We start from the raw sequence: 24,708 nt of genomic DNA, 5'->3' as shown, positions 1-24,708 counted from the left end.
AATAGAATTGAATTTCAATTAGGGAAGTGAAATACAATTGTTCTGTTCTTGTTCTTAATGGCTTATCTCCAAACATGTCCTGAAGATAAATACATCATACACCAGCAATCTCACAGAGAGGCAACTTCATGGGGTAAGGATTTTATCATGTAGTCCTGTGCATTTGGAGTTGGGAAGTGGAAGATCCCACAGTAGTACCTGCACACACTTTCTGACTTGTCAGTCAGAAACTGGGTTAACGTATTGGAGTAGCATTTCTGAGACTCATTTGTCTTACATCAGGCATCTCATTTATAATTCAGTGGTCTTAAACGGGTAAGTGTGATAGGGATAGGCATATCCATGGATTTGCAGAGGTTAATGCTGCTTGTCTAAACACTTGTCATTTTTCATCAGTCAACACACCACTTAACTTGTTTTCAGTAGTTCTTGCCAAGATTAACCACCCATGTCCAGCCCCAGAATGACAGAAAATAGAAGTATCCATCATACACTTCTCTTTTTCCTGTAGCAGTGTTCACAGTAGGGATGTGCAGAATCCTGCAGGCAGAATGGAACAGCAGCTGCTTGCCCAGGACCATGAACTTGCCCGAGGGTGCATGTGCTGTATCTGTGGGCACGTTAATGCACTTCCTGCTCTCCAACAAATAAAGCTGGGTAGAATTTTTTTAATTACAAGTAAACTTAAGACATTTTTTTGGCACGAGAAGTGATTTGTTTTCAGGAAATGAATGAACATTTGGGGAGAAGCAACTGCAGTAGCTTCTAAGTAACTAAGTCTTATCCTTGCAATACAGCTGGCACGTTGAAAACTGCCAGATCAGTTTATAAACCAGGAATTAGTTCCCTACTTTATTCAAGATGGAGCTGTGCTTTACAATCTTATCTGTCTTCTTCTGTAATATGAGGAATGGGGAAAATACTGAAACTGAGCAGGATGATTTTTCAGAAGTTTTGTTTTATTAATGTAGTGGGTTTAACTGTTAAAATACAGATAAACCTCATCACTGAAAACTAGTGTAGTTATCTCCCCGTAGATTTCTTTTATATGAGTGCTTCATATGGTCTGAGTCAAAATGAAACAGTTGAAAAAATATGCAATAACTTTAAAAAACTTTTTTTCCTTCAGCTGGAAAAATACAAAACCAGTAGGGAAAGAATTGCAGTATCCAATATCAGGGTAACAACAGGAGCTACTCACATCTGTGTTGGCAGGGTATGTCCCCGCCACAAATTGTAGTTCAGCAGCACACAAGGAATGTGTTTGGGTTTTCTTTTTTCAGCCTCTTCTTTACTATTAGGGCAGTCATCTAGAAGCTTCAATTGCCCATACCACACTCTATTCCATATGGAAAAAATTTATTTTAGTAAGAAATAGGACACTAATAACTTACCTGGAAAGAACTTAAGTCCTCTACTGTAGATACAGCTTTTAATAAAAATCTTTTTCCTAATACATTTAAAATAATAATTAAAAGTGAGCAGAACAGAGATAATCTCAGTATGGAATTTTAGCTGGAAGAATCAGGGTAGGAACCATACTTGCCAGTTTGTAGTTTAAAGTTGGGTGTATTTTAACTATAAAGCAGGTGGGAAAATTCAAGTTTGCCTATTCATCCAACAGCCAGGGAAGTGTTAAGTTGTCTCCAGAGGTTTAACAACAAAGAACTTGTTAGGAAATAAATATCCTTGAAGCACTGTATGTGCCAAACCGAGTAAGATCCACCTGAAAGCATAAAAGAAATGAAGAAAAATTCCAATGTGGTCCTTCACTTAAGATTTGCAATTTTATAGCAAAAATGATCTGCTGAACATGAAATTGTCATTCTCATTATAACAGCCTGACAGCCCCAGGTACACAGTATGTGATAATACACAAGATGTTACTCTGGTAGCCTTTTCCCTCCAGGTTAAAACTTACCAAAAATTCTGACTTCATCTTCTTCCCCATGTATGAATAATCACCTGCCTGATGTATGAATTAGGGAAGCAAACAGTGGCAGTAACATTTGAAATCAGAAAGGTACCTTGTGCAAACATAATTTGATGGAATTTTATATTTTTTAGTCAAATTACTTGAACTTCAGCATCTGTGGTTTGAGGCTTCCAGAAAAAGATTACAGGAGGCAACCAATACAATTAATATATCTCCATCAGGAATATAGTTTTGATAATCTGAGCTTTGACTTACTCTGTATAGTGCTAGGTAAGAGAGCTCTGAGTCAGAACAATCCATCAAATGTGGGTAGTTGGATTTGTCCTCTTTTTTGTAAGAAATTAACAACAGTGGAGAGCAAGCTCCCTTGGATCCAGTTAGTTACCTATTTTTAGACCATCAGTTTTAATGCTACTCATTATGCTCAACTCCAAATATATCAGCACTAAGCAACTCACCATCTTCCTCTCTAGAAAAAAACACTGGACAAGCTCATGGCACCTTTTCTCAGTGTTCCAAAGGTAAGAACTTGGAGGTTACTGTTGCACTGTGTTGCCTATAGACCTGCAGTCCTTAATTTCATTTTCTAAGTGTAGCATCACACCTTTCTCTTATCTATATCTATCTATAAAAAAACCACTGTGGTAGGTATTCAGACAAATACTGTATTGCCTTATTGTTGAAGTTCTCTGTTCTATCAGTATGAGCTGCTAACATGAAAGCATGACAGAAGTGGGGAGATGATTCACTGAAACATAATAGAGCAGGAAAACTCAGCCACTCACTGTGGTTTTATGTACTTTCACAGCACTTTGAGCTACTGTGTTCAGGAGAACACTTTTTGCTTGGAACAGGAGGAAAGCAGCATCCATGCAGTAGGAGTTTCAGTAAAATGAGAAAGAGCAGTTAACTGTACCGCTGTGTTCTGCTGTTTCCCTTTGTTACAATGCTCTCATTCTACTGATGTAAAACACTTCCTCCACTAAAACTTGGCTTATGTATTTGTTCAGTCTTAGTAAGAGAAATCTGCTCTTCCTTTGGCACACGTAATACGAGTAGAGGTTTCCCTGCAGAGCCTTGTTCAAATGCTTTAGGCTTATTTTAAAAGAATTCTTCCCAGGGCTGGGATATTTTTTCTGTTCTTGATACTAAGATTCTGAAAGTTTGCTATGAAGAAATTACATAAATTGAGCAGTGGTGCATGATGCAGGTGGCATGATAATCAACTTGGACAGTCAAATTTGAATCAGTATCAAATACTCCCACAGTCTGCACCACATTTACCTGCAAGTATTTTCACATTTTCAAGAATCTCCTTAAAAATGTCATGTTGATCCTCAGTACAGTATGTGATAGTAATACCATCTTCTAAACATGAAGATAAACATAAGGTAGACAAGTGCTTTTAAGCAGTCGATGTCAAAAGGATTCATAAAAAATTCAAGCTTCATGAGCTTCTCCACATGGAAAAGCTACAATGTGGAATTTGGGCATGCTCAAAGTTGTCCAGAACCTGAACAAGGATTAGGATCTAATCCAGTCAAAACAGAATCCTGTAAGTGCTGAGATGCCTCTTCTTACAAGAACAATCAACCAATCAACAAACCACAGCAAAAAAACCCACTTACTGGAAGACCTTAAAGTGAAAAGAAGAATTATTTTCACAAAGGCACAGCCCTGTGGAATCTCAGAAGAGCTGAGAGCAGGCATAAGTTTTACTCTTACAAGATCTTTATGTTAACCTGAATTTTACTGCATTGTTTTGGCTGCATCTTAACTGGTTAGAATAAATAGTTTGTCTGAATCTAAAACATCAGTCTCAAATTGATGGATAAGTGTTGGCTTAGTGACTTGGATGTGATGTGCTCCCCCCAGTGCCCCATTTTTCCATGGTGCCTCCCCACAGCAGGGCCTCTCACACAAAATGCCCTTTGCTTCCTGCTCTCCTGCTCATGGCTGGGGTTTTGAACAGCAGCACCAGAGCCCAGTGTTTGGTTTTGGAAAAAAATGATGATCACTTCCCAATTATGAGCAGAGTTAACTTTTCTAACTATAAAAATGTCCAAAAAAGTTATTTGCCGAACTTGTCTTGCATGCACGCTTGGTAGGCAGAAGATTTTTAACCCCCAGACAAGTATGACTTTCACAGACTTTTGTTTTCTAAATTACAAAACTGTTCTGTAACACATCACCAAATTTAAGTATTGCAAATTAATTAAAGCAAATTTTTAGATCTCAGGAATTTTAAAATCAGTGGTACCAATTTGGAATAAAGATTCTTTCCTAGTAAGATAAGATACTGCCTTTTAACTCTTACCTTATATAGCAATCAGAACCATTCTATTAAATTGTCACTGATGATCTGTGTCCCAGATTTCTGATGCATGATCAGCTATGTGTTTTTACTGCTCTTTGAAGCAACTGGCTGCAATATCAGCCCCTGTTAAGACTTTTGATTAATGTTAAGATCAATGGCTTGAAGCAAATGGTGACTAAGTTTTACTTGCTTTTGAATCAGATAAAAGGTTGGTTTAACTTTAAGTTATAGTTACATAAAAATACTCAGCAGTTACAAAAACTGCATCAAAATCAAGTATCTCATATGATTGTACAATTTGCACATTCTCAGTAAAACCTGAGGTGGAAGTTACTGAATAGAGGAGAGGAATAATTTCCAGAGCTAACTGAAAAAAAACCAACCAAACCCTTACATCTAAAAAAAATACAGCAGTTAGCTGTCATTTGTAATACAATTTGAAAACTTAAATTCTGTAGATAACATTCCATTCCTAATACTTGAGCTCAAAGAATCCTTTCATGTTATTTTTAACTAACCTCCTCCTCCACCAGGTTCTAAAAGGAACAAATACTTAGGAAGTTCAATGCAGAATACTCTCTGTGCTCTGCAAGAACAATGCTTTAATTAAATATTGACCTCCTTCAGGAACAGAGTATCAAAATGGTAGGAAAGCAGCCCTCAAACTTTGTGGGGTTTTCCTACAAATTGTCAGAGCAATACAAATTCAGGCACTGCTGTTCTTGTTAGATCTCTAACAGAAGCATGACTGGGTCTCTGTCACTGCATAGCCAGGCTTTTCCTCACTTCTGCTCCTTCTATAACAGGCAAATGGAAATGTTTCAGGGAAGACTGAAGTGCCTTCTGTTTCTCAGACTGTTGAAGAAACAACAGAAGTTTCAAATGTGCTTCAGTGGGCAAGTGAGAGTCTACACCTCAGTATTTGATCCAATAAATCTGACAGACTGGAACACAGGGGTTCCACCACCTTCCTTACATCCCTGGAAAACTGAATGCAATGTAGGAGTAGAACAGGAAGTCAATTTGGCTACTCCAGAAAAATTTAATTTTGGTAATTCTCCCAGAGGAGGCCAATGTTGCGGATTTGGGTTTTTTTCCTGGATGTTCCTAAGAGAATGCTTTAAAAATAAATAAAAAAGATTCAGTTTCTTTCTGAGAACATCTTAAGGAACACAGATAGAAGAGAAAACCCAAATAATCAGAAATAAAAAACCCTCAGCCAAATACAATTTCACCTCACTCCTTTTTAAAAATTACTTGCCTTACTTGATGTTTCTTGAAATCTTGCCCAAAGGAACTTCTTAGAAAACCTACACTGATTAACCCCAGAACTGAATTAGTGGGAAAAGTGGCTTCTCCCATAGAAGGAGAATTCATGCTTTCAAAGCTGAATGCACAACAGAAAATAATTTATAATTGTTCTTTGGTAGTTTGTGGGGGTTTTTGAGAAAAAACCTGTATTTGGAAGTTTTCCATGTAGTACTAACTTCCACCTCACCTTGTTGATAACAGCAAGTGAATACGAGTATTTTTCACATAGCTGATATATAAACAAAGTTTCAGTTTGTCAGAATTTTGAATCTAATTATTTTTTATTTCATGTCAAATACACACTTAGACTTTTCCCAGATATCGACTATATACAGGATAATTAAGTTTTTTAAAAAAAGTTTTTATTTGCTCAAAATGTAGACTGAAGCCCTGAAAAGGCAAAAGCATAATCCCTGTCTCTGCCAGAACTTCATCTGGAAAACTCTTTAACTCAAAGAGAGACATCAAAACCAGAATGATGATATTTAAAAATAAGGTGGAGCTGACCCTTTAAGTAACAGCAACTCTAACTAGAGTCTACTGAGGGGATTATGAGGTATCCGAGCTTCTAAATTTTAACTCGCGTATGTTAGGGATTTGGGGGGAGGGGTAACTGCATCACACCAAATAAAGATCTGTGTTTAGGCAGACAGAATAAACCCAAGTAATCAGCTTAAGTAAAACATTTGTTTCTAGCTAACAAGCTCAGTGCTACAAATTACTTTCTCTAAATGGGCTGACAATTCTTCCACTTAAGTACTACCTGTCTTGGACTTGCCTTTGAAATTTGACACAAATACTGAGGCACTTGCCCTGATGTATTTCCTACTAGTCTTAATTTTTTGTGCATAGTTAAAGCTTGTGTACTGGCTGCCTTAAAAAGGTTGGGGCGAAAAGAAAAATAGAGACAAACACCAGTAGTGTTTTAGGTAAGGTTCAGACTCAATGCAAAGAACTACGCTGACTGAATTATGTTCATTGTTGAGAAGCCAAGGACTAGCACTGGAAACAAATTTAATTTTACTCCACTTGAAACATGGACACAACATTCCCCCCACCTTTTGATTTGAGTCTTCAAAATTGAAGTGATTTGAAGTCACTTGCCAGAATTCTTGAAAATAAGGGTGCTGTAAGGCTTGATGGGCAGCAGTTCTCTCACTGAGGTAATATTTTAGCATTGCACACAGGAAATAGAAACCTTTGAAAGGCAATTTGTGCAAAATAGAAGATTTTCCTTTTCCTTTCTTTAAAGGGAGGATTCAAAACTCAAAGTTCTTGACCTCTGTTAAACAAGTTGAGAAAAACATTTATTCATGCATATTCAGAGAGGATTACAATTTACTGAAAAGAAAGAATTCACCTGATTTAGGTAATCATTCATAAGAGAAAAGTAAGCAGTACTTGATAAAAAACCCTTTTCTTTCCTAAAAATTTAGGTCATTGGCCTTAAAGGTACTAAGGAAATAAAAGGCCAAGTAAGGCTCAGATTTCCTCTGCTCTGCCTGTAAGGTTCATTAATGGGTGACTGTCTCTGGGTAGAGATTAGAAGACACTGCACAGATTTAGGTTTTTCTGGTGGTTCCCTGGGCAGAAATTGCACACAGCTGTACAGCTCTATTGTGGATATTGAAACAGTGAGATTAGTAACTATGGGAGTACATACTTACTGCTTGAACTTCCGGAGTTTTGTTACCAGGAGTGCCTGTAACTTCATGGATTTTTGAAATGTGGTCCAGCTCACTAGTTCCAAGAAAAAGAGGCTGGAAACTGCAAGGTAAGAGATGGTATTAGCACTAGAGAAGACGGTTAAACTGTCACTTTTGATTTAAAAACCCCTTCTTTTATGAGGAAGAGAACATGTTAGAATTATTCGTGGACAGTTTAATACCTATCGACAACTGGAGGATAATGTGAGCAGCAGAGCAACACAGCTGCTGGTTTGTATTGAAGGAGTAGCTTGGGTTATTAAATGGAAATCTGTAGCTTCCCTCTCCTGCTGGTTTGGGGCAAAATAGGTAAAGAGAACATCCCTTGTAGTGAAGGGCAATGGATCTGGGATTGTGTTTGTTTCTAGTAAAGTGGCAGATCCTAAAAGACAATGTGTAGAATCAAGCAGTCCCTCTTTCTGTGTATGCACATAGAAATGTATTTATAACACTCCATTCCTACACAGGTTCTTTACAAGCAGCAGTACTGGAAAGATGGTAATTTGAACTGCATTCCTGAGCTTGATCCTCAGTTAATATAAAACTTGCACGGAGTCATTGAAAACACTGTTATCATATTAAACCAATCTGACTTTAGTCAGGTCCACTAACATTTATTTCCTGCACATGTTGCTTTTTTCCTTGGGCTTATAATATAAGAAACACTTCAGTAGCACCACATGACTCTTGAAAGCAAAACACTCAGCCCCTTTGTAGACATGAGAAACTTCTTTTTAACTGTTTGCAAATTCAGTCAAACAGCTGGCTGCACACTCCTCTGAGTGTCTTCATAAAGCTTAGAGTAGAGGAAGGCGAGAAAAGATCTGATTCACATTGTGCAGCTGCATCAAGACATGCAGCTGGGACTAGCTTCTGTGTGAACTAAAAAATGTGCTGTCTTTGAATCTAAAACTGTACCAAAGTGGAGAACAACTCTGCAAGCCACTGAAAAGTGCGATCCAGGAATCATGATTTATAGGGAACAGAAAGAGGGAGTTTTGCCCTCATGGTGAGACAACAAGATTTGAAAGATCAGCACGGCTGTGTAAAAGACTAAAAGTTCTTATACAAGGTGGTGTAAGGCATAAAGGCTTATGCAACCATTCAACAGCAACAACTGCAGGAGGCACTGAAAAAGAAACAAACCTGTCCGTAACTGCCTTTAGTTTGGCAAGACTGTATCTCTTTCAATTCCGTAATTTCCAATGAACATCCCTCCTTTCTCTCTGAACACACCTATAAGGCATCTGAAAACACTTAGTGGTTGTAAAGCGTGAAATTTTTTACATTAAGCTGAAACAACAAGGAAATATTTTTAAGGTTTTCCTCTTTTTCCCTAAGAAAACTTAAGTTTGCCGCATGTAATTTTCTTACAAAGCTACAAAGCCCAGCTGATTCAAGCTGAAATGAAAAAACGTGGCATTCTTAAAGCTTTTGGTCCCGATTTACTTTGCAAAAGTACTGCCACATTTGGGATTTTTCTTTTAACAGTTTTCTGGCTGAAGAAGTAGAAATGTTTCTACAAGTTAGCAGGCAAAGCATAATGGTTGTCATTTAATGTGATGGTGATGGCAGCAGCTGCACTTGCCATGTGGAGGAGGAAAGAAGCAAAGCAAATGTTATCAGTCCTGGTTGCATATCAGAGACAGCAGTGTGGGAGGAGAATAAAGAACTGCTGCTGTTGCTAGGGCACAAAGATACTGGAGAAATACTCATGGGTATTTTTCCTTTTTCCTTGAAGACCAGTGACAAATTTTTTGAGTTATAGTTTCATCATTACCAAAAATCTTAAAAGACTTTGTGTTTTCCTGAACTCTTCCTTCATCAGAACCTGATTTCAAAATATACCAGCACACAAGATCTTAGTAGCACAGGGGTCTTAGACACACTATACTGTAAATCAAAGTCATAAATTAGAGGGAGGGTATTCTCTAATCTCCTCTGTTTTTGCAGAAAGTATTAGTAAGTCCAAAGAAAGCGGGAAACACTTTACCACTAAGTGCATTAACAAGACTGAGGGTATTCTGTGATGCTCATGAGAGGAAATGAGCCGTACTCTACACAGAGATAAAGCAGAGAAAATACATTTTTACTAAATATGAAGCCATCGGAAAAATGTTCCAAAGTGTTTCTTCGTAAATCACTTTTGTTTGTACTGTGTTCTCTTGAACTGCTTTATTACTAACCTGCCACTGGGTAAAGAGAGTGCCAGACCAGACCGGATTACTGCCTCATGAACCCTGCAGACTTAAGCACAGAAGCTTCTACAAATCCACGGAAACAAAGATCATATTACCCAAACCACATGCTCCTAATTTGAGCTATTTACCTTTGATTATCTTGATTAATGATACGCAAAACCCTCCACTGAACACTGTACCTTGTGATTTCATAGAAAGCACAGCCAGGACTCCATATACCAATTTTGTAACTATAATGCCCATTTGTAAGCAAACATTCAGGTGCTCAGTACCAGTGCGGGGAGGTACATTACCTATGTGCCTGCTGAGAATAGATATTCATACAAGATCCAAAATCTCTTAACTTCAGGGTGTTCTGCTGCAAAAATAAGTAATTTCCACAAATTACAAACAGTAAAATATTCAAGCAATGACTGTAATAATCATAAAAGAAATCACAGATTACTTTAAGAGGAAACTTTCCAAAATCCAGGGGTAGTAGTATCACAGCAGTAAAGCTGCATTAAAATAGTAAGTAGCTCCAGGTATGAAGATATCTGTGTCCATAGTACGTAATGCAAATACTGTTCTGTACACCATGAAAAGAAAGGCCTAAGAGCATAGGGACTGTCACAGAAGGAAAGGCTACTAAATAGGACATCTGGATTAAGTTATTAGAGTTCTTCTGTTTAGCAGTGATATAATAGGTGGCTTTGGCTTTTCCTGTACTCTTCTATGACTTAAAAGAAAAATTTATCTTCAGAAAATAAAATTTCATAAACTAAATTTAAAAATCCTTGCTTTTCAAACATTAGCAAAATAACTTTGTAAAACTGTCAGGAGAGATGGTTACAATGAAATCTTCTGCAGGCCACTATCTTCTGCTCTCTTTTGTATGTGTAACTTCCACTAAGTATAGGAATTGAATGTAGAAACAAAGAGCTGCAAAAGTAAACCCTGTTTCTTGTGTCTAGATTAAGACAGAAAGGAAAATATATATTAAGAGTGGATAAAGAATAGGTTTTTAGGTTGGAGGGAACACATGCAGGGTGTAATGCATCTCAGCCATTTTTTAGCCAATAACAAAATTGTTTGTTCATTCCCCTAGATCAGGAATACAGTAACCATCTATGTATTTCCTGAAAAATTTTACTTTTATTCATGAAGAAACATTACCTTCTCAGAGTAAAGAGAAAAATACTTATACATTTCACTTTTAGTTAAATATCCTCACATAAAATTAATTACCTTTATTATTATGTTTTCTGGTTGTCCATCTCTCTGAAATACTTCATTTCTGTACTAATACAAACACAGCAGAGAGAAGAATTCAGTAAAAAGATAAACATTATCAGTGCTGTCCAGTTATTTGTAAAAAAACCCCAAAACTTAAAGAAACCAGCACTTTTTTCAAACTTACCAACAGAATAGTAAAAAATTAAATTTTGCCATCATGGTGAGACAACAGCTACAGATATGGGAATGGGGAATGGGCAAGTCCAGGAAGGAGAGGCCAGGCTTTCTGCTTCTGCTCTCATCAGGGCTACCAGAGGGATTGCAAGGGCCATCTCCTCCCAGGAGGGCTACCTGCAGCAGGTACTAGAGCTCCTTTGGGAGCTGGCAGCAGCTCTGGCTGCCTGCTGCCTCCTAGGGCTCTGCTGCAGGCAAAGATGTATCTGGGCCATGGCCTCTTCTCTGCCTCCAGCAGTCTGCTGCTGCCCCAGACAATTCTGTCTCTGCTTAGAGATGACCCTGAAATAAATGTATGCTACATTTGCTGTAAAGCTGTTGCTGAACCAGGTCTTTTACCTATGTAAAACCTATTGTACACAATCTAGAGATTTGCATAACTGGTACATGTTATTCCTAATTTTTTTTTTCAGGTGATGGCTTTCTCCTTCCTAGAATAAAATTTCAGGTGGTGTGAGTCCCTTTTAGTAAAGAACAGAATACAAATACCATAGTCTTCAGCTTCCCGAGGTGCACTGATACCACCTTTTTCAATTATACTGATGCCGTGAAGATTTTTGCCTTTTCTTTTATACCCCTGTTATACCTTTTTACAACTTCTGTATTCCTGGTGCTTTTTGCCTACATTCTTGGACTTGTTTGTCAAGCTAAGAGACTAAACATCTTAGAAGCTTTGTAGCTAGGGATCAGTGTGCCCCAGACCCCAAGGTCCTCTCCAGAACACATTCTGTAAACCAAGATAGAACCATCCAGGGGAAGGTTCCTTGGGGAGGGGGGCTCACTTGAGCCTCTCATTGGGGAATCTTTGATAGATATGCTAATTAGTAAAACCTATAATGTTATACCCAATGTTGGGGGGGGAGGAAGGGAGACACAGAGACAGAGGGGACAGAGATAGACTCGGTGGGGTGCATCTCGATGCATATGACCTGGACGTGTGCACCTAAGGATCCTTAAAAATAAATACCAAGGTAAAATCCCTTTTCCCCTTCTAACTGTGTATGCCTCTTGATTTTAAGACCAGGAAAAGGCATCAATACTACTTCTGTAATTTATAGCTAGCTTTGTAATTAATTTTCCACTCAACTTCTGACATAATTTATATTTCAGTATGCACTAGAATAGCTCAGCTAACAACTGTCAATTCAATACTCTGTAAGATGCCTTAGTTTTTACTGCATGTATTACTTGCAGTATGTATTTCCTCAAGTTCTAGCAGAACTGCAGTACTTCACTTCTAAATATCTCATTTCCTCTCTACTCAAAGTAATTGTCTTTAAGGCTCAAGATTTGTATCAATCACCTCATTACTGCAATGGTTAAATGACTGTGATTCACATCTGAATTGCAAATTAAAGGCTAACCTATGTAGTTTAGCTTGCTGTTGCCATTAGGCAATAATTACAGTTATAAATTTTATCTATTTTTCAGAGCCATTCAGTAACTGCTCAGCTTTTTTCTTTTATAGGCTCCAAAGGCCTTTTAATCTTGCTGTAATGCCTTTATGTAATGCTGCAATGCCATCAACGGAGGCAGAAATGATCACATTTTTGAAAAACAAAGCAGGTACTGATCTGCATGATGACAGTAGTATGAGTAATTGGCTGGGGAGGAGGAGGGAGATTATGAGGACAGTAACTCATTGAGGCCAGGGCCCCAGCAGCCAGTGGGATTTGTGTTCCCAACTGATTACAGTGCTCCTCCAGGCAGTCACATAATCCACTGAGCGGGATTAGATCACAAAGCACTTGGAACAGAGTACCATTTACATCGGGAATTGTAGTAGTAGTGCCCCTGTAGAGATAAATGGTGCTTTCAACATCAGGATTTTTGTCATTTATAGTGGAAAAAATATTACAGAATGCTGCTATTCAAATCAATTTAGATTATTATTTGTATTTAAGGAATTGGGCTTTCATAAAAAGAAGTCATGCTCAGTTGCTTTTTTATTACATGTCACTAGTAAAATTTGGAGCAGATGCTCTTCTGCTTCCAGACTTATCATTGGAGAAACCTTATTTGGCAGTAATGGTGAAGTGAATCCTAAAGCAGTGGCACTTGAAGCTTCTGTCATTTCTCTTGAGAGATACTCCACACCTCTCTCAGAGCCCCTTTTTTCTTTGCTTTAAATGACCAAACTGCTGTTGATTAAACAAAGGGCAAGACTGTTTTTCAGTTATTAAATGCTGCTGCTATAAATTAACAGCAAGAGAATTATGACTTTCTGTAAAGACAAATATCCTTATCTTGATTGAAGTAACATGGATCGCTTGATTTTTTAAGGAAAAAATCAAAAGTATCAGCTTTCCACATTAGTAGCATTACAGTGAACTGTCCTCATAATTACAGAAGTGTCTCCATACTCCTTGTCAAATTAAAAATTCGTTTTCAGTCCAGTTCACTTTCCTATTATATTCTATGATTTGACAAGCTCCACCCCATGTGCCACTACCTTATACAACATTAAAAATAAGGCACTGTATCATGGTAAACACAATCCAGACTCAAAATTCAGACCATAAAGAAGAATCAGCAGTTTACAGAAGTTCAGGTAAACCCAGATTAATGTTCAGATAATCTCCAACTGCAGCATTTCAGATTACTGTTGAACACAGATTTCATTTTGAACTGATTCACCATGCCATAGGAAAGGAGGTTACTACAAGTAGGTGGTGTGAAAACAATCTTCTTCTGGAAAACTTTGAAAGAAATTGTATTTTAAAATTAAAAAAAAAAAAAATCTGAACATACTGAAATGATGATTCCAATTTCCATCTGAATACCATGCTAAATATAGCAAACCCAAAATGTCTTATTAAAACCAGTACACACTAATGTCTACTTCAGCAATCAGCAAACAACTCAATTTTCGTCTCACATTCTTATCTAGGTCAGAAACAGAGTTACTCCTTTTGTTAGAGATCTCAATACTCAGGTGTCACCAGTGTCATGTTCAGGAACAAGTCTTTATTCTATTACACTGAATGACAGTTGCATGTTCAGTTACTTAAATTAATCTCCCAACTGCTAAGACACTACAAATTCTTAATTATTCATTTTTTAAATTAATACTTTTTATTCATATATATATTTTATTCATATATATATGTATTTATATACTACATAATTTACTTATGAATTGTAAGCCCCTTAATTTGCTGTATACAATTCCTTTACTGTTTATATAAGATCTGGTTTTAAATCAGCTTTTGTTCTATATTTTTTTATAGGAACTCTTCCTTAAGCTTTATGGTCTCTGACCTGCTTTGACAAACAGCTCCAGAATTTATACGAGGTATCAGAGAACAGTGTTATTTTATAAAGAAAACTTAGTGAAAGGCTTTTTTACTAGGTATAAAAACTGAAAATCCTTATTCATTGATTCAATAGTTTTGAAACAAATGGGAATAATTTTCTTATTACCTCACTGCAGCCCTGACCTAAGAATCTGTTTAAGTTTTATTTTTTGTTACATAAAGCAATTATTTTGTGTTTTGCAGTCAAGGTTGTTTGACTGTAGAATAGATGGCTATGGACTTGACTCATGGGAAACCTGCATGCACCCATGCCTTAAACAGTTGATTATATTCCACTGGCAAGAACTAAAGGGTAAAGCAGTACAGCATAAAATTCCCTATGAGTTTTATAATTGGTAACAGTGAACAACCAAGGGAAAAATAATTAATTCCACTATGTGATCTACACAAGGAGAGTTTGTGTGTTTCTTAAGCATATGCTACATACCTTTTATCAGCTCATAAATTTTCATATACATAAATTCACATAACAGTGAAAGGGAGCCAGCATTTTCATCACTGCAGAAACAAATAAGGAGACTCTAAGCTAGAAATAAAACTTACACATTGATTTGTACACAGTGTAGAAAAAACCCACTTAGTTTAACCAGTACTAAAATGGACATTTTCATTTTTAATTGATACTGTCTCATAGAAGTTTTTAAACTTAAGTCTGACATATCATAGTTTTAGTTTATACTATCCAAAGTGCTCACTCCAGAAGTTAACTGATTTACTCTGTGAAGCTTTTTGAAGATATGTTTTCTGGGCATATCACACTGTTCAGTATCAAGAAATTTCCAGTAAATTCATTGATACAAACTTACAATAAAGGAGAGGGAAGCCATTACACCACATGTGAAAATACTTTGTACATAGATCTCCAGTAGTGTTCTGTTGCATGGAAATGAGTATCTGTCTGGAATCACTGTTTTGCTGACAACAGCAATTTAAAGTATAATCATGATATAAGACATCTGACACTTTATTTTCCATTTCACTGCCCTGCAGAGGCAGACATCTTTAAGTCTTCAGTTTTTCTTGTAAGATAATTGCATTACAGTACATCTCCCCTGCAATGTTGTGCTAACCCAGCCAATAAAAGGTTGAGGATACAGTCTGCAGTTCAGCTTGCAGACAGACTGCAGGAGCTCAGCAAGCTGGCTGGCCAGCTGGATTACACTTAGTTAACACCACAGCAGCTGAGGCTGACAATTCCAGAAAGCCAAACTGCTGACACAATTAGTGGCTTCCCACGTATTTGTAGAAAATGGGCCTAGCAATAACAGTGTAGTACCTGAGCCTTGAACAGAGAAATAAGACAGCCTGAAGGGCAAGAAAAAATACTTCAGAGCAGTCAACAAATTTTGTGTCAAGTATATGAATAATGAAGGTTATGTCTGCTGTTGCATAGTGATGAAATGTAACATGCAGTAGTGGAGTAAATGCTGTCATAAAACGTGATCACTCTGTGAGACAGAATGTGTCCCCAGAAGACACTGAAGTGCTTAATGAGGACAAGGAACCCAACTTTATCACTGACACCTCTTTCCAAAAGCATAGCTCAGCTACTGCCTAATTCTGACATCTAAACTTCAACTACTTGCACAGGGGTGTTTGCAAAGTTGTCTATTAAAAGATACTGCCAAATAGTTTGCCTGGATCCCTAGTTCAAATTGATAAGTCAAGCCAAGATCTTTACATACCAGAGGCTATTTCAGCTCTGAGTGTGCCTAATCAGAACACTGAGCCACGGTGTACAGTTAAAGGACTAACTGGATATGGGACATGCATTGAAATCACCAGCAAATATTACATAGTATGAGATGAAATTTAACTATGCTTTGCATATATTTTGTTTGTAATTTTAATACTGATGTTGAAATATTTTTGGTCTGTTGGAAAAGAGCCACAGAAAGCAAGAGCTACATCAGACTCTCTTAACAAAGGCAGGCATGTAGACTTCAGATTTTGAGAAACATGTTGCTTTTTTCTTTCTTTTGAAATAAAAAGCTGGTTAAGAATCTACAGGTTGTCTCTAGACCCAAAAGTTACAGGATATTGTTCAAATACAGGAATAAGGAAGAAAGAAATCAATGCACCATGGATACAAAACAACTTTATGTAAACATAAAGATAGTAAGATGTGGACTCAGCCTCCTTAGTGCTTGTATTTATCTCAGATTATTCACTTTTTCTACACTAAAGTTGAATTAAACAGAAAAGAGAAAGACTGACTTGCAGTCAGGGACTGGATTATAGTTGACTTTTTTCCCTGCCATGAGGCTGTCAGAACTTCAGTTTGTCACTGAACTTTCAAATGCAGGGCCTGATAAATTGCTTGCTTGCTGTTTCTTTATTGAGCAAATCAGTAATTAGTAAATGGCTTATTCCTTCTTGCAGCTTGGAGTAGCTGGGCTTACCCCAAGAAAAAAAGTAGTCATGTGTTGAGCTCCAGACACCAGTTACCATGCCAAGGAGCTACCCAGCAGGAATTTTGTGTTGCATAAGAGTATGTATGATACTGTTTACTCTGCGCTGCTGTAGCATACATTCCGAACATTGCTTAGTGTGATGCATTGCCAAATTTAATATTTAAAATTAAGTTTTGATGGAAACCTTTTAAATGAAAAACAGACACTATTCAATTATTGTGTATATTATTTCATTGCCCTCCTAGGCTTTAATAAACAAAAAAATCATGCTACAGAAACTCTGGAGAGGAAGCAGGAAACAAAGAGCTTTGCACACTATTGAATGGATCAGAGCAGGACATACGTCTTTTCCCAGTCAGACTTACAGCTAAACACCAAAACAATATTTTCCACTTTGAAACAAGGAGAAATACCTTGTATGGGCAGGTTCTGTTTAAAATAATGTTGTTATCTGTTGTTAAAAGAGTTCACTTCATCAAAGGAATTTGTCAGTCAATTTATCAAAGGGTTAAAGGCCTAAAAGATGTTTCAGATGAAAAGATGAAAGAGTCTGCTTGTTGTGCCTAACCACTGAGTTGTATACATCTGCCCTTGATACAGTTAAGCAGATAGTTTAAATATTGCTTTGATCATAAATTGGACAATTTTGTCAGTTGTCGGTAATGTATAAATTGACCAACAGATCTCTAACAATGTAACAGAGAATCAGAAGCCACATTCCTTGAAGATATTTGAGTTCTCTTTTTTTAACTTACATTCTTTGAAGCTCTGAGTTACATTTTGAAATCGCACCCAAGAGCAAAATGCCCCATCTCACTTTGTATGTACAAATGAGTCATTCCCAGTGATTTCATTAGGAGCTTAATATATTTAACTGGGAATACAAAACCAGTAACCCAAGAGGCACTGGTTGGCACTTATATTCTTGGAGGACAATGTCAAATCTATGTCTACTTACACACAGCCCTCTCCTCTATTTTCCTAACTGATAAAAAGCACCTATTTTTTTTGTGACCGTAAAACATCTGGATGATGGATGTAAATATAAATGCAAATATGAAGGAGAACTAATGCTATACATTGACTAAAGATAAATACACTGGTTTTAACCTGCATTAAAACAGTTATTTAAAGAAACTGAAAAAAGTATTATCCAAGGAGAGGACGGACACATTTCCTCCAATCATTATTGACAGCTAAAAGAAAAACAGCACAAGTATATTCAGTGCATTTGGCAAGGCAGAGATCAACTATTTATTCCTCATTCATCTTGTTTCACCCTAGACCCAGTGGCCAGGCACCATTTAATACAGTGGGTGACATCAATTAAGAGTACTCAAGGAAATAACCCCCCAGTGCCCAACAGGAAGGCAGAGTTCCCTTTCTGTACCACATGCAAACCTTTTTAATTCATGTGTATTTAAAAAGCTTCACTTAGTCTTAATTTCGTATTCCCTCACTGAATTTAAACAAGATTTTCTGCAGAATTCCCATTATTAATTATGCATACCTTTCAAAATGTTGCTTCATGTGTTTACTTGCATAGTACTTTCCCTCCCTAAGACTCACTGTCTCCAGAACATCAGAAAATGTTCCCTCTCCTTATCTTACCAACTGGTATTTTAAAAACAAAAACACACTGTTTCAGTATGTTTGAAATTGTTATGAAGATTGTTTATCAATCCTTATTTGATCTGTCAAATGCTGACTAATGGAAAACTTTCAAAAAAGAGGTATTTTGTTAACATATAAGTTGAAAGAAAATAAAATGAAAAACAGCAAATGAAGTTTTGCTGCCCAGATTATTTTGCTGCCTATATTCCAGAAAGTAGAATACAGTAATTCTTAGACAATAAACTACCACCTCCTTGTTCAGAGACATGATGCCTCTTCACACTGTCCTTCGTACCTTTTTTATGCTGCAGCACATTAGCAATTCATATTTGAATTTATTCTTTGCTTCTTTCACAAAAAAAACAAAACCAAAGAACTTCCTTTATTTACAATGTACTGAAAACAAAACTGTCTTGGAAAGCAAGTGTATCATGGAATCATTGTTCCATGGGGGTTATTAGTTGGGGTTTTTGTGGAGGTGTTGTTTGGTCTGTTTTTTTTTTTTATTTTAAGCAAAGCAGTTTCTGATTTTAAAGCTATATTCCCATATTAAATTCAGATATGAGATTTGCACTGGGCCAAAAGTAATGTTTGGCTTTGATAAGTATGTGCTTCAAATACAAGGATGTGAAAAATCAGTCAGTTCTAATTCTGCACAACTTTAAGAGATGAAGCAGATAAGGGTTATCAGAAAAGTTTTATTTATATTAATTTTCAGGTCTTCTAATTTCCATCAGAATTGACTTTTTTTCTTTCCTCCTTTATTCTCCTTCAGCTTTGTGATTAACTGTTCCTTACCAATCCCAGTGCCTAGTTTCCTTCACCCACCTCATCCTCCTATTGCCTTTTATTTTTAGCACTTACAGATTCTATCCTGGATAATTTTTTTCAGTAATTTCACCTGAGCAAAATCCAGTTCTAATTAGCTTTATGCTACTGTTGCTTTTGACATGGTCTTATTATTCAAGAAAGATACAAACCCAGTCATTTTGAGGGAGGCAGGGCAGAAAACCTCTTTTATAATATTCAGCCCTTTATGGGTGTCAGAATAACTGTGGGAGTCTCAAGCTATGTCGATAGCAGTAAATTCAGTGAAGCTGCCTGTTATTAGTTACTGTGACAACAGTCCCTGGCAGGGATTTGGCCTGTGACAATCAGCACTTTCCGAGGCACCTTCCCTGCCTAGTGTGAAGACTCCTTCTAAGGTCAGTTCTCAAGCAGTTTCTGTCCTACTGCCTTGTTTTGGAAGATAAGAGAATTTACTAGCAGAGATGGGGGCCATTTCATGCCAGTTGCTCTTTGTGTCCAAGAAGATTTTCAGATATGCTTAATTTACAAGTATAAACACAGCCTTATAGTGGAGAAAGCCTGCCAAGAAATTTTGCAGAGGGAAAAGTTACTTAGGCAGGGATATTCTAATGCTGTCTTCCAACTAACAATCAATTTGTGTTGTCTTATTCTCTTTTCATCTCCCCAGCTTTCACACTTGCTCCTGTTAAAAAGAAACAACCAAGTGTTTTCTTTCCTTGTGAGCCAAATGCTTGTATTTTAATTAGTAGAAACCTTCCCCTTGCAACCCCTCTTTATCCAATACAGTAGCAGCACTTACATGGGAATTGTCAGTTGCTCTTCTCATTTTTATCATCTGCTGCTTCTGTTTTCTGATCACTATTGATCATGCTGCATCATAAACTAATTAGGCCATCTAACTTTGAAAAACTGAAAATAGCAGAGCAATTTTAAATTAACCATCTAATGCACTCAATATAGACAATTTACATATAGATCTATTTTAAAAGCAGAAACTGAATTTGAAAATCATTGTGGGTAAAGGAGGCAATCTCTAACAGACACTCCCAAATGGGGAGGAGACCATGGGACTGTTTAATTGCTTTGGCTGTTAATTGATAACTGGTCAGTTAGTGCTTCAAGCGAGCTTATCCTCAGCCTTGACTAACAAGACTGAGGAAACAATGTCTTGACAGCAAAAATCACCATGCTCTCTATCCCCACCTTAAGTTTTAATTTCCTATCTAAATTGCTAAATATAAGATGGACATTGTGAATTCAGACTACTTAAATACTACTCTCACAGAATTCAGTGTAAATGGATATTTTTGGTAGCAACTGATACTCTCCAACCAGTCAGAAACACAATGGCTATATGTTCTTAATGTCAGAGCCAGCCCTGGGGCCAAAATATACCCAAGATAGACACAAAAGAAGTTAGATATTTATTGATACACTCTTTTATTCTAATAAATGGCCATCCTGTTTTTTTGTTGGTTTTTTGGTTTGGTTGTTGTTGGGTTTTTTTTTGTTTTTCTTACATGCAAGTAATTGGTTCTCTGGCATTAAAAAAAAAATTCAAATCATATGATCTGAAAATAAGATCTTAATATCTATGGCATACCAGCCATAGATGTTAATGAACCTAAGTACTTGGGCAAAGAGAAACGCTGGGAAAGCATTATTGTACAAATTTAATGAAAATATCTTTAGGCATATACAGAAGTCAGATAGTGTATGTTTATACTATTTGGTTATGTTTATATATTTTCTTCTATAAATGTATTTTACTCATACAAAAGAAGCCCAGATCACAGTGGAGAGCTCAAAACAACTTGAGTTGTTTAAATTTTTAACGGCAGAGTTCTAATACTGTACAAAGAGTTAATCCTTAACACATTTTAAAACATTGTTACAGCACTGAAGATCTTTTCCATGTAAGTGTATAAAGCTTGTTATTGTAATTCTTTTACAACAGAGTGCTCTGTAGACAAAATAAATACCCCACACATAACAAACAACTGGGGCTTTAACCTGGCACTTATGAGATACATCCAGTGAAAAGAATGAAGCAAAGGCCTGAATAATTTCAACTGACTGAATAAAGTGCAGAATCAGGAATGAAAATTGCATTATTTGAAATGTCTCTTTGATTAATAAAGTCAATGTGTAAACTCTGAACAAAACAGGTCACTAAAATAAGAGAGATTTTCTCCAGGGACACAATGAGAATGATCACATGACAAATTAGTTATTGTTTAATCAGCAGCTGAAAGAAAATCAGGTATTGTAAGAATAACAGCATAGAAGTTTATATAGAATAAGAAGAAATAAAATGTAGATGTACTAACAAAGTTTGATTTTTGCATTCATAAACCAAGATTTTTGGAGATTCTTAAAAATCCACTTCAGCACCATCCTGATCATGATGTGATCTCATCCTGAGAGTGACCAGACAACAAAAAGAACCCACCAAAACAAAAAACTTCAAACACACGCTGAACAAAAAAAGCCAGGTCACAGCCTGGCAGCTTTAAGCTATGAAAATTGTTACAGCTACAAAACAAAACTTAACTTCCAGTTAGATTACCTGAATTTGGTGTACTCAAAGATGAAGACTCAAAGAAAGGTTAAAAATGTTATGAGCACTGTAAGACTGAAAGGTTTGAGGATAAATTAAAGGAAGTGTTTTAATTAAATTTGCATAAAACATTTGAAGAATAAAAGAAACCTGATCACTGGGTAGCAGTTCTTTCATGCATCTGTAACAAAAGATGTTATCTAACCTCTTCCCTCCCCTCTGTTTCAGCACACATAAGCTTAGAATCGTTAGTGGAAAGGGAAATAAAGGTTGGGAAGAACAAGTTGTAGCAATATGAACTCGTCTAACACCCCCAAAAAAGTGGCCATGAATCATTCAACAGAATAAGACTTTAATGTGCAAGAGGCTAAAGAACCCAGGAAATAAGGAACAATCTAAATATAAATTATGGGCAAGTGATGGAATTCAAAGACAACACCCAATCACTGCAACTAGAGAGCGCAGAAAATTAATAATCATTTAGAATTAAAGAATCCAATACAAAATGACAGAGAAGACAGCACTACAGTAGTCAAAAGAGGGTATTATAAAAACGTAAAGCAGACACTTTGTTACAAAGATGCCAAGATACCGAGGAACAAAAAGCTATGATGTTTAAGTATGATATTGATACACGTAGGAAGAGAGAAATAAAGAAGAAATGAAGAAAGCAAGAAGTTGATCTTCAAGGCCATGGTACGTAATTATTGCACTCAGAGACACGCCAGATGTCTCTGAGTGCAGGGTGTGACATGGGATGATGTGAAGAAAGATGCTAAGCAATGGAAAGCAAGGCGTGCCGAACCAAGAAAACTTAGCAATTCCTGAGAAAACACTTGGGAGAGACCAGCACCTAGGGCGATGCCCCGCAGGAGCCGAGAGAAAGACCTATTCGCACCCTGTTGCGGAGGAGTGGGACGAAGAGGCTAGCGTTGGCATGCGAGACCCAGGAGCTGCCCACGGGCGGCAGGGACGGCATTTCCAGGGGCTATAGAAGCACCTACGGCCCCCTCAGCGCGGGTACTCCCTAAGAACACAGCCCCCTTGGTGACCGCCAGCCTCCCTGGAGGCTCCGAGCCCGCACCACCCCTCAGAAAGACCCCGAGACCTTCACCCGTACCCCCTTACTCTGCATCCCGCGCCGTCCCGCAGGTGACGGGATTGGCGGATGAGCGGCCGGGCCCGACCCGGCCCCGCTCCCGGCGCTCCCCTCAGGCCGCCATGTTGTGTTCCAGTCGCCCCGGCAACCGCGCACGCGCCGCTCCCACGCCGCGGCCCGCTGCACACGGCACGGCCGGGAGGCGCATGCGCGGTGTGCACGGGGCGCCGTCACCCCGCCCCTGCCCGCCAGGTGCGCGCCCAGGTGTGGGGCAATTGTGGATGTCGCACCCATGGATAAGCTTTCGTTTTAAGGAAAAGGGAAGCCAATCCTAAAGTGAACGGGCTGTCTGGACGAGAGCCACCAGGACTGAAGTCAGGAGAATGGAGCAGTAAGTGGGAGAAACGTAATTTCGGCAGTGCGAGATCGCAACCCATTGGCCGCCTACCCAAAACGGACCCCAGACTCAACTGGAAGAAAGAACTGCGCCTGCGGACTAATTAGCATGAGAAGTGAGATGCAACTAGCAAATACTGGTTTCAGTACGAATTAATAGAAAACTTATGCAGGTGGTAACCAAGGAATGCTGATGTCTTTGTTTGTTAAAATGTATACAAGTTTAAAGTTTTGATGATCACTGAGCTAGGCTTTCGTAGGTTACCACCCAACTCCATACTTTGCGCGAACTAGAATAAAACCCAGAAATACCTCGCCTAGAGGTGTCAGGTGGCGCTGCGCACCCGGTAACGAGCCCGCGTTCGGGACACACCACGGTCCCGACTTCCCGGGGATGGCGGGGCTGAGCCGCCCGTGGGTGAGGGGTTAAGGAGGGGAACCCTCGGGACTAGGGATGTTCTCCATGAGTCCAGCGGCGGGCCCTGGCTGCTGTCAAGTCTCCCGTGGCCGGAGCAGCGCCCCGGCGGCCTCAGATTCATCCTCGGTGATGGCCTGATCCCTGGCGGATCATGCGCGCCACTGCGGGATGCCGAGGGCAGCTGTACCGCCAGCCCAGCATGAAGAGGAGCCCGGGGAGAGACCAGGGGCTGCGTTCTCCTAACTGAGCTGTCTCCAAAACCTTGCGTTTTGGAGAGCTGTGTCGTCCCCTTCGTGCCCACCCCCCTCCCCCCCCCCCGGCGTTTGCCTCTTGCTAAACGGACATCCTGTGCTTTCATGTAGGCTTCAAAGGTGAGCAGAAGTTGTCTTTTATATGCAGCATATGTAGTAAAAATCAAAATACTAGGAAAAGGTGAATCGTTTGTCCGTGCAAACTAAGATCCTAGTAGTGCGTTAAACAATAGTAAATGCTTTTTAAGAATGTTCAAATATTTTAATTAAATGAAACTGGAATCATATCCTAGTAAACTTGAAGTATTACCCTACTGTCTTAGAGGGGAAGTTGTCCCCGATCCCGCTTTATGGTTGTTCCCACTACCAGGCGCTGCATCTCTCTGTAGGCAGGGCAGAGTTTTCCGGTTTGCTTTTTGGTCTTGCTGAGGAGTTAAGCGTGTGTTTCCATAAGCGCGGGCTCGGCTCCGGCGCTCCCGGGGACGAGGAAGTTCTTCGCCCAGTCTATCGTCTTCACTATTTTGGCCTGAGAGTGGAACATTGGCGCGGATCTGTCTTTATGTAACCCGGAGGCGGCAGCTGGTGCAAAGTGGCCGGTTAGCTCAGTTGGTTAGAGCGTGGTGCTAATAACGCCAAGGTCGCGGGTTCGATCCCCGTACGGGCCACAAAATTCCACCTTTTCTCCTTTTTTTTCTCCACTCTCTCCAATTTGTCCCACCGATTCCCACCAACCTCGCGCGGTTCTGCTGAGACACGGTGTGACCTGCACACAAGGGCACGACCGCGAGGTGGGGTGTGTGTGTGCAGGGCTCGAGCACCCAGGGCGGCTGCAGCACTGGCCGAGCTTCATCGCGCTCCTACGGCTGATGGAGCCTGGCCGGTCCCGGCAGAGCGCGGATTTCTGTTTCT

General features: G+C 38.7%; 1 protein-coding gene and 1 non-coding gene across 2 annotated transcripts; one reads left to right on the top strand and one right to left on the bottom strand.

Annotated features, from left to right (window-relative positions):
* Positions 1 to 940: 940 nt before the first annotated feature.
* MOK (MOK protein kinase) lies at positions 941 to 23,028 on the bottom strand. The gene is made up of 6 exons (XM_048306033.1): positions 22,756 to 23,028; positions 10,699 to 10,752; positions 9,765 to 9,829; positions 9,457 to 9,510; positions 7,232 to 7,331; positions 941 to 1,726 (listed from the first exon to the last, which is right to left on the bottom strand). Exons 1-6 carry the CDS (start codon positions 23,026 to 23,028, stop codon positions 1,673 to 1,675), a joined length of 600 nt encoding a protein of 199 aa, XP_048161990.1. The 3' UTR covers positions 941 to 1,672.
* Positions 23,029 to 24,390: 1,362 nt separating this feature from the next.
* On the top strand, positions 24,391 to 24,464 carry TRNAI-AAU. Its single transcript has one exon. It is a non-coding gene; the product is annotated as a tRNA-Ile (tRNA).
* The last annotated feature ends 244 nt before the right edge of the window (positions 24,465 to 24,708 follow it).

This window comes from Corvus hawaiiensis, chromosome 6 (assembly GCF_020740725.1).
Source record: "Corvus hawaiiensis isolate bCorHaw1 chromosome 6, bCorHaw1.pri.cur, whole genome shotgun sequence".
NCBI lineage: Eukaryota > Metazoa > Chordata > Aves > Passeriformes > Corvidae > Corvus > Corvus hawaiiensis.
Note: the sequence above shows the minus strand (reverse complement) of the source record. Positions and strands in the feature narration are given on the sequence as shown.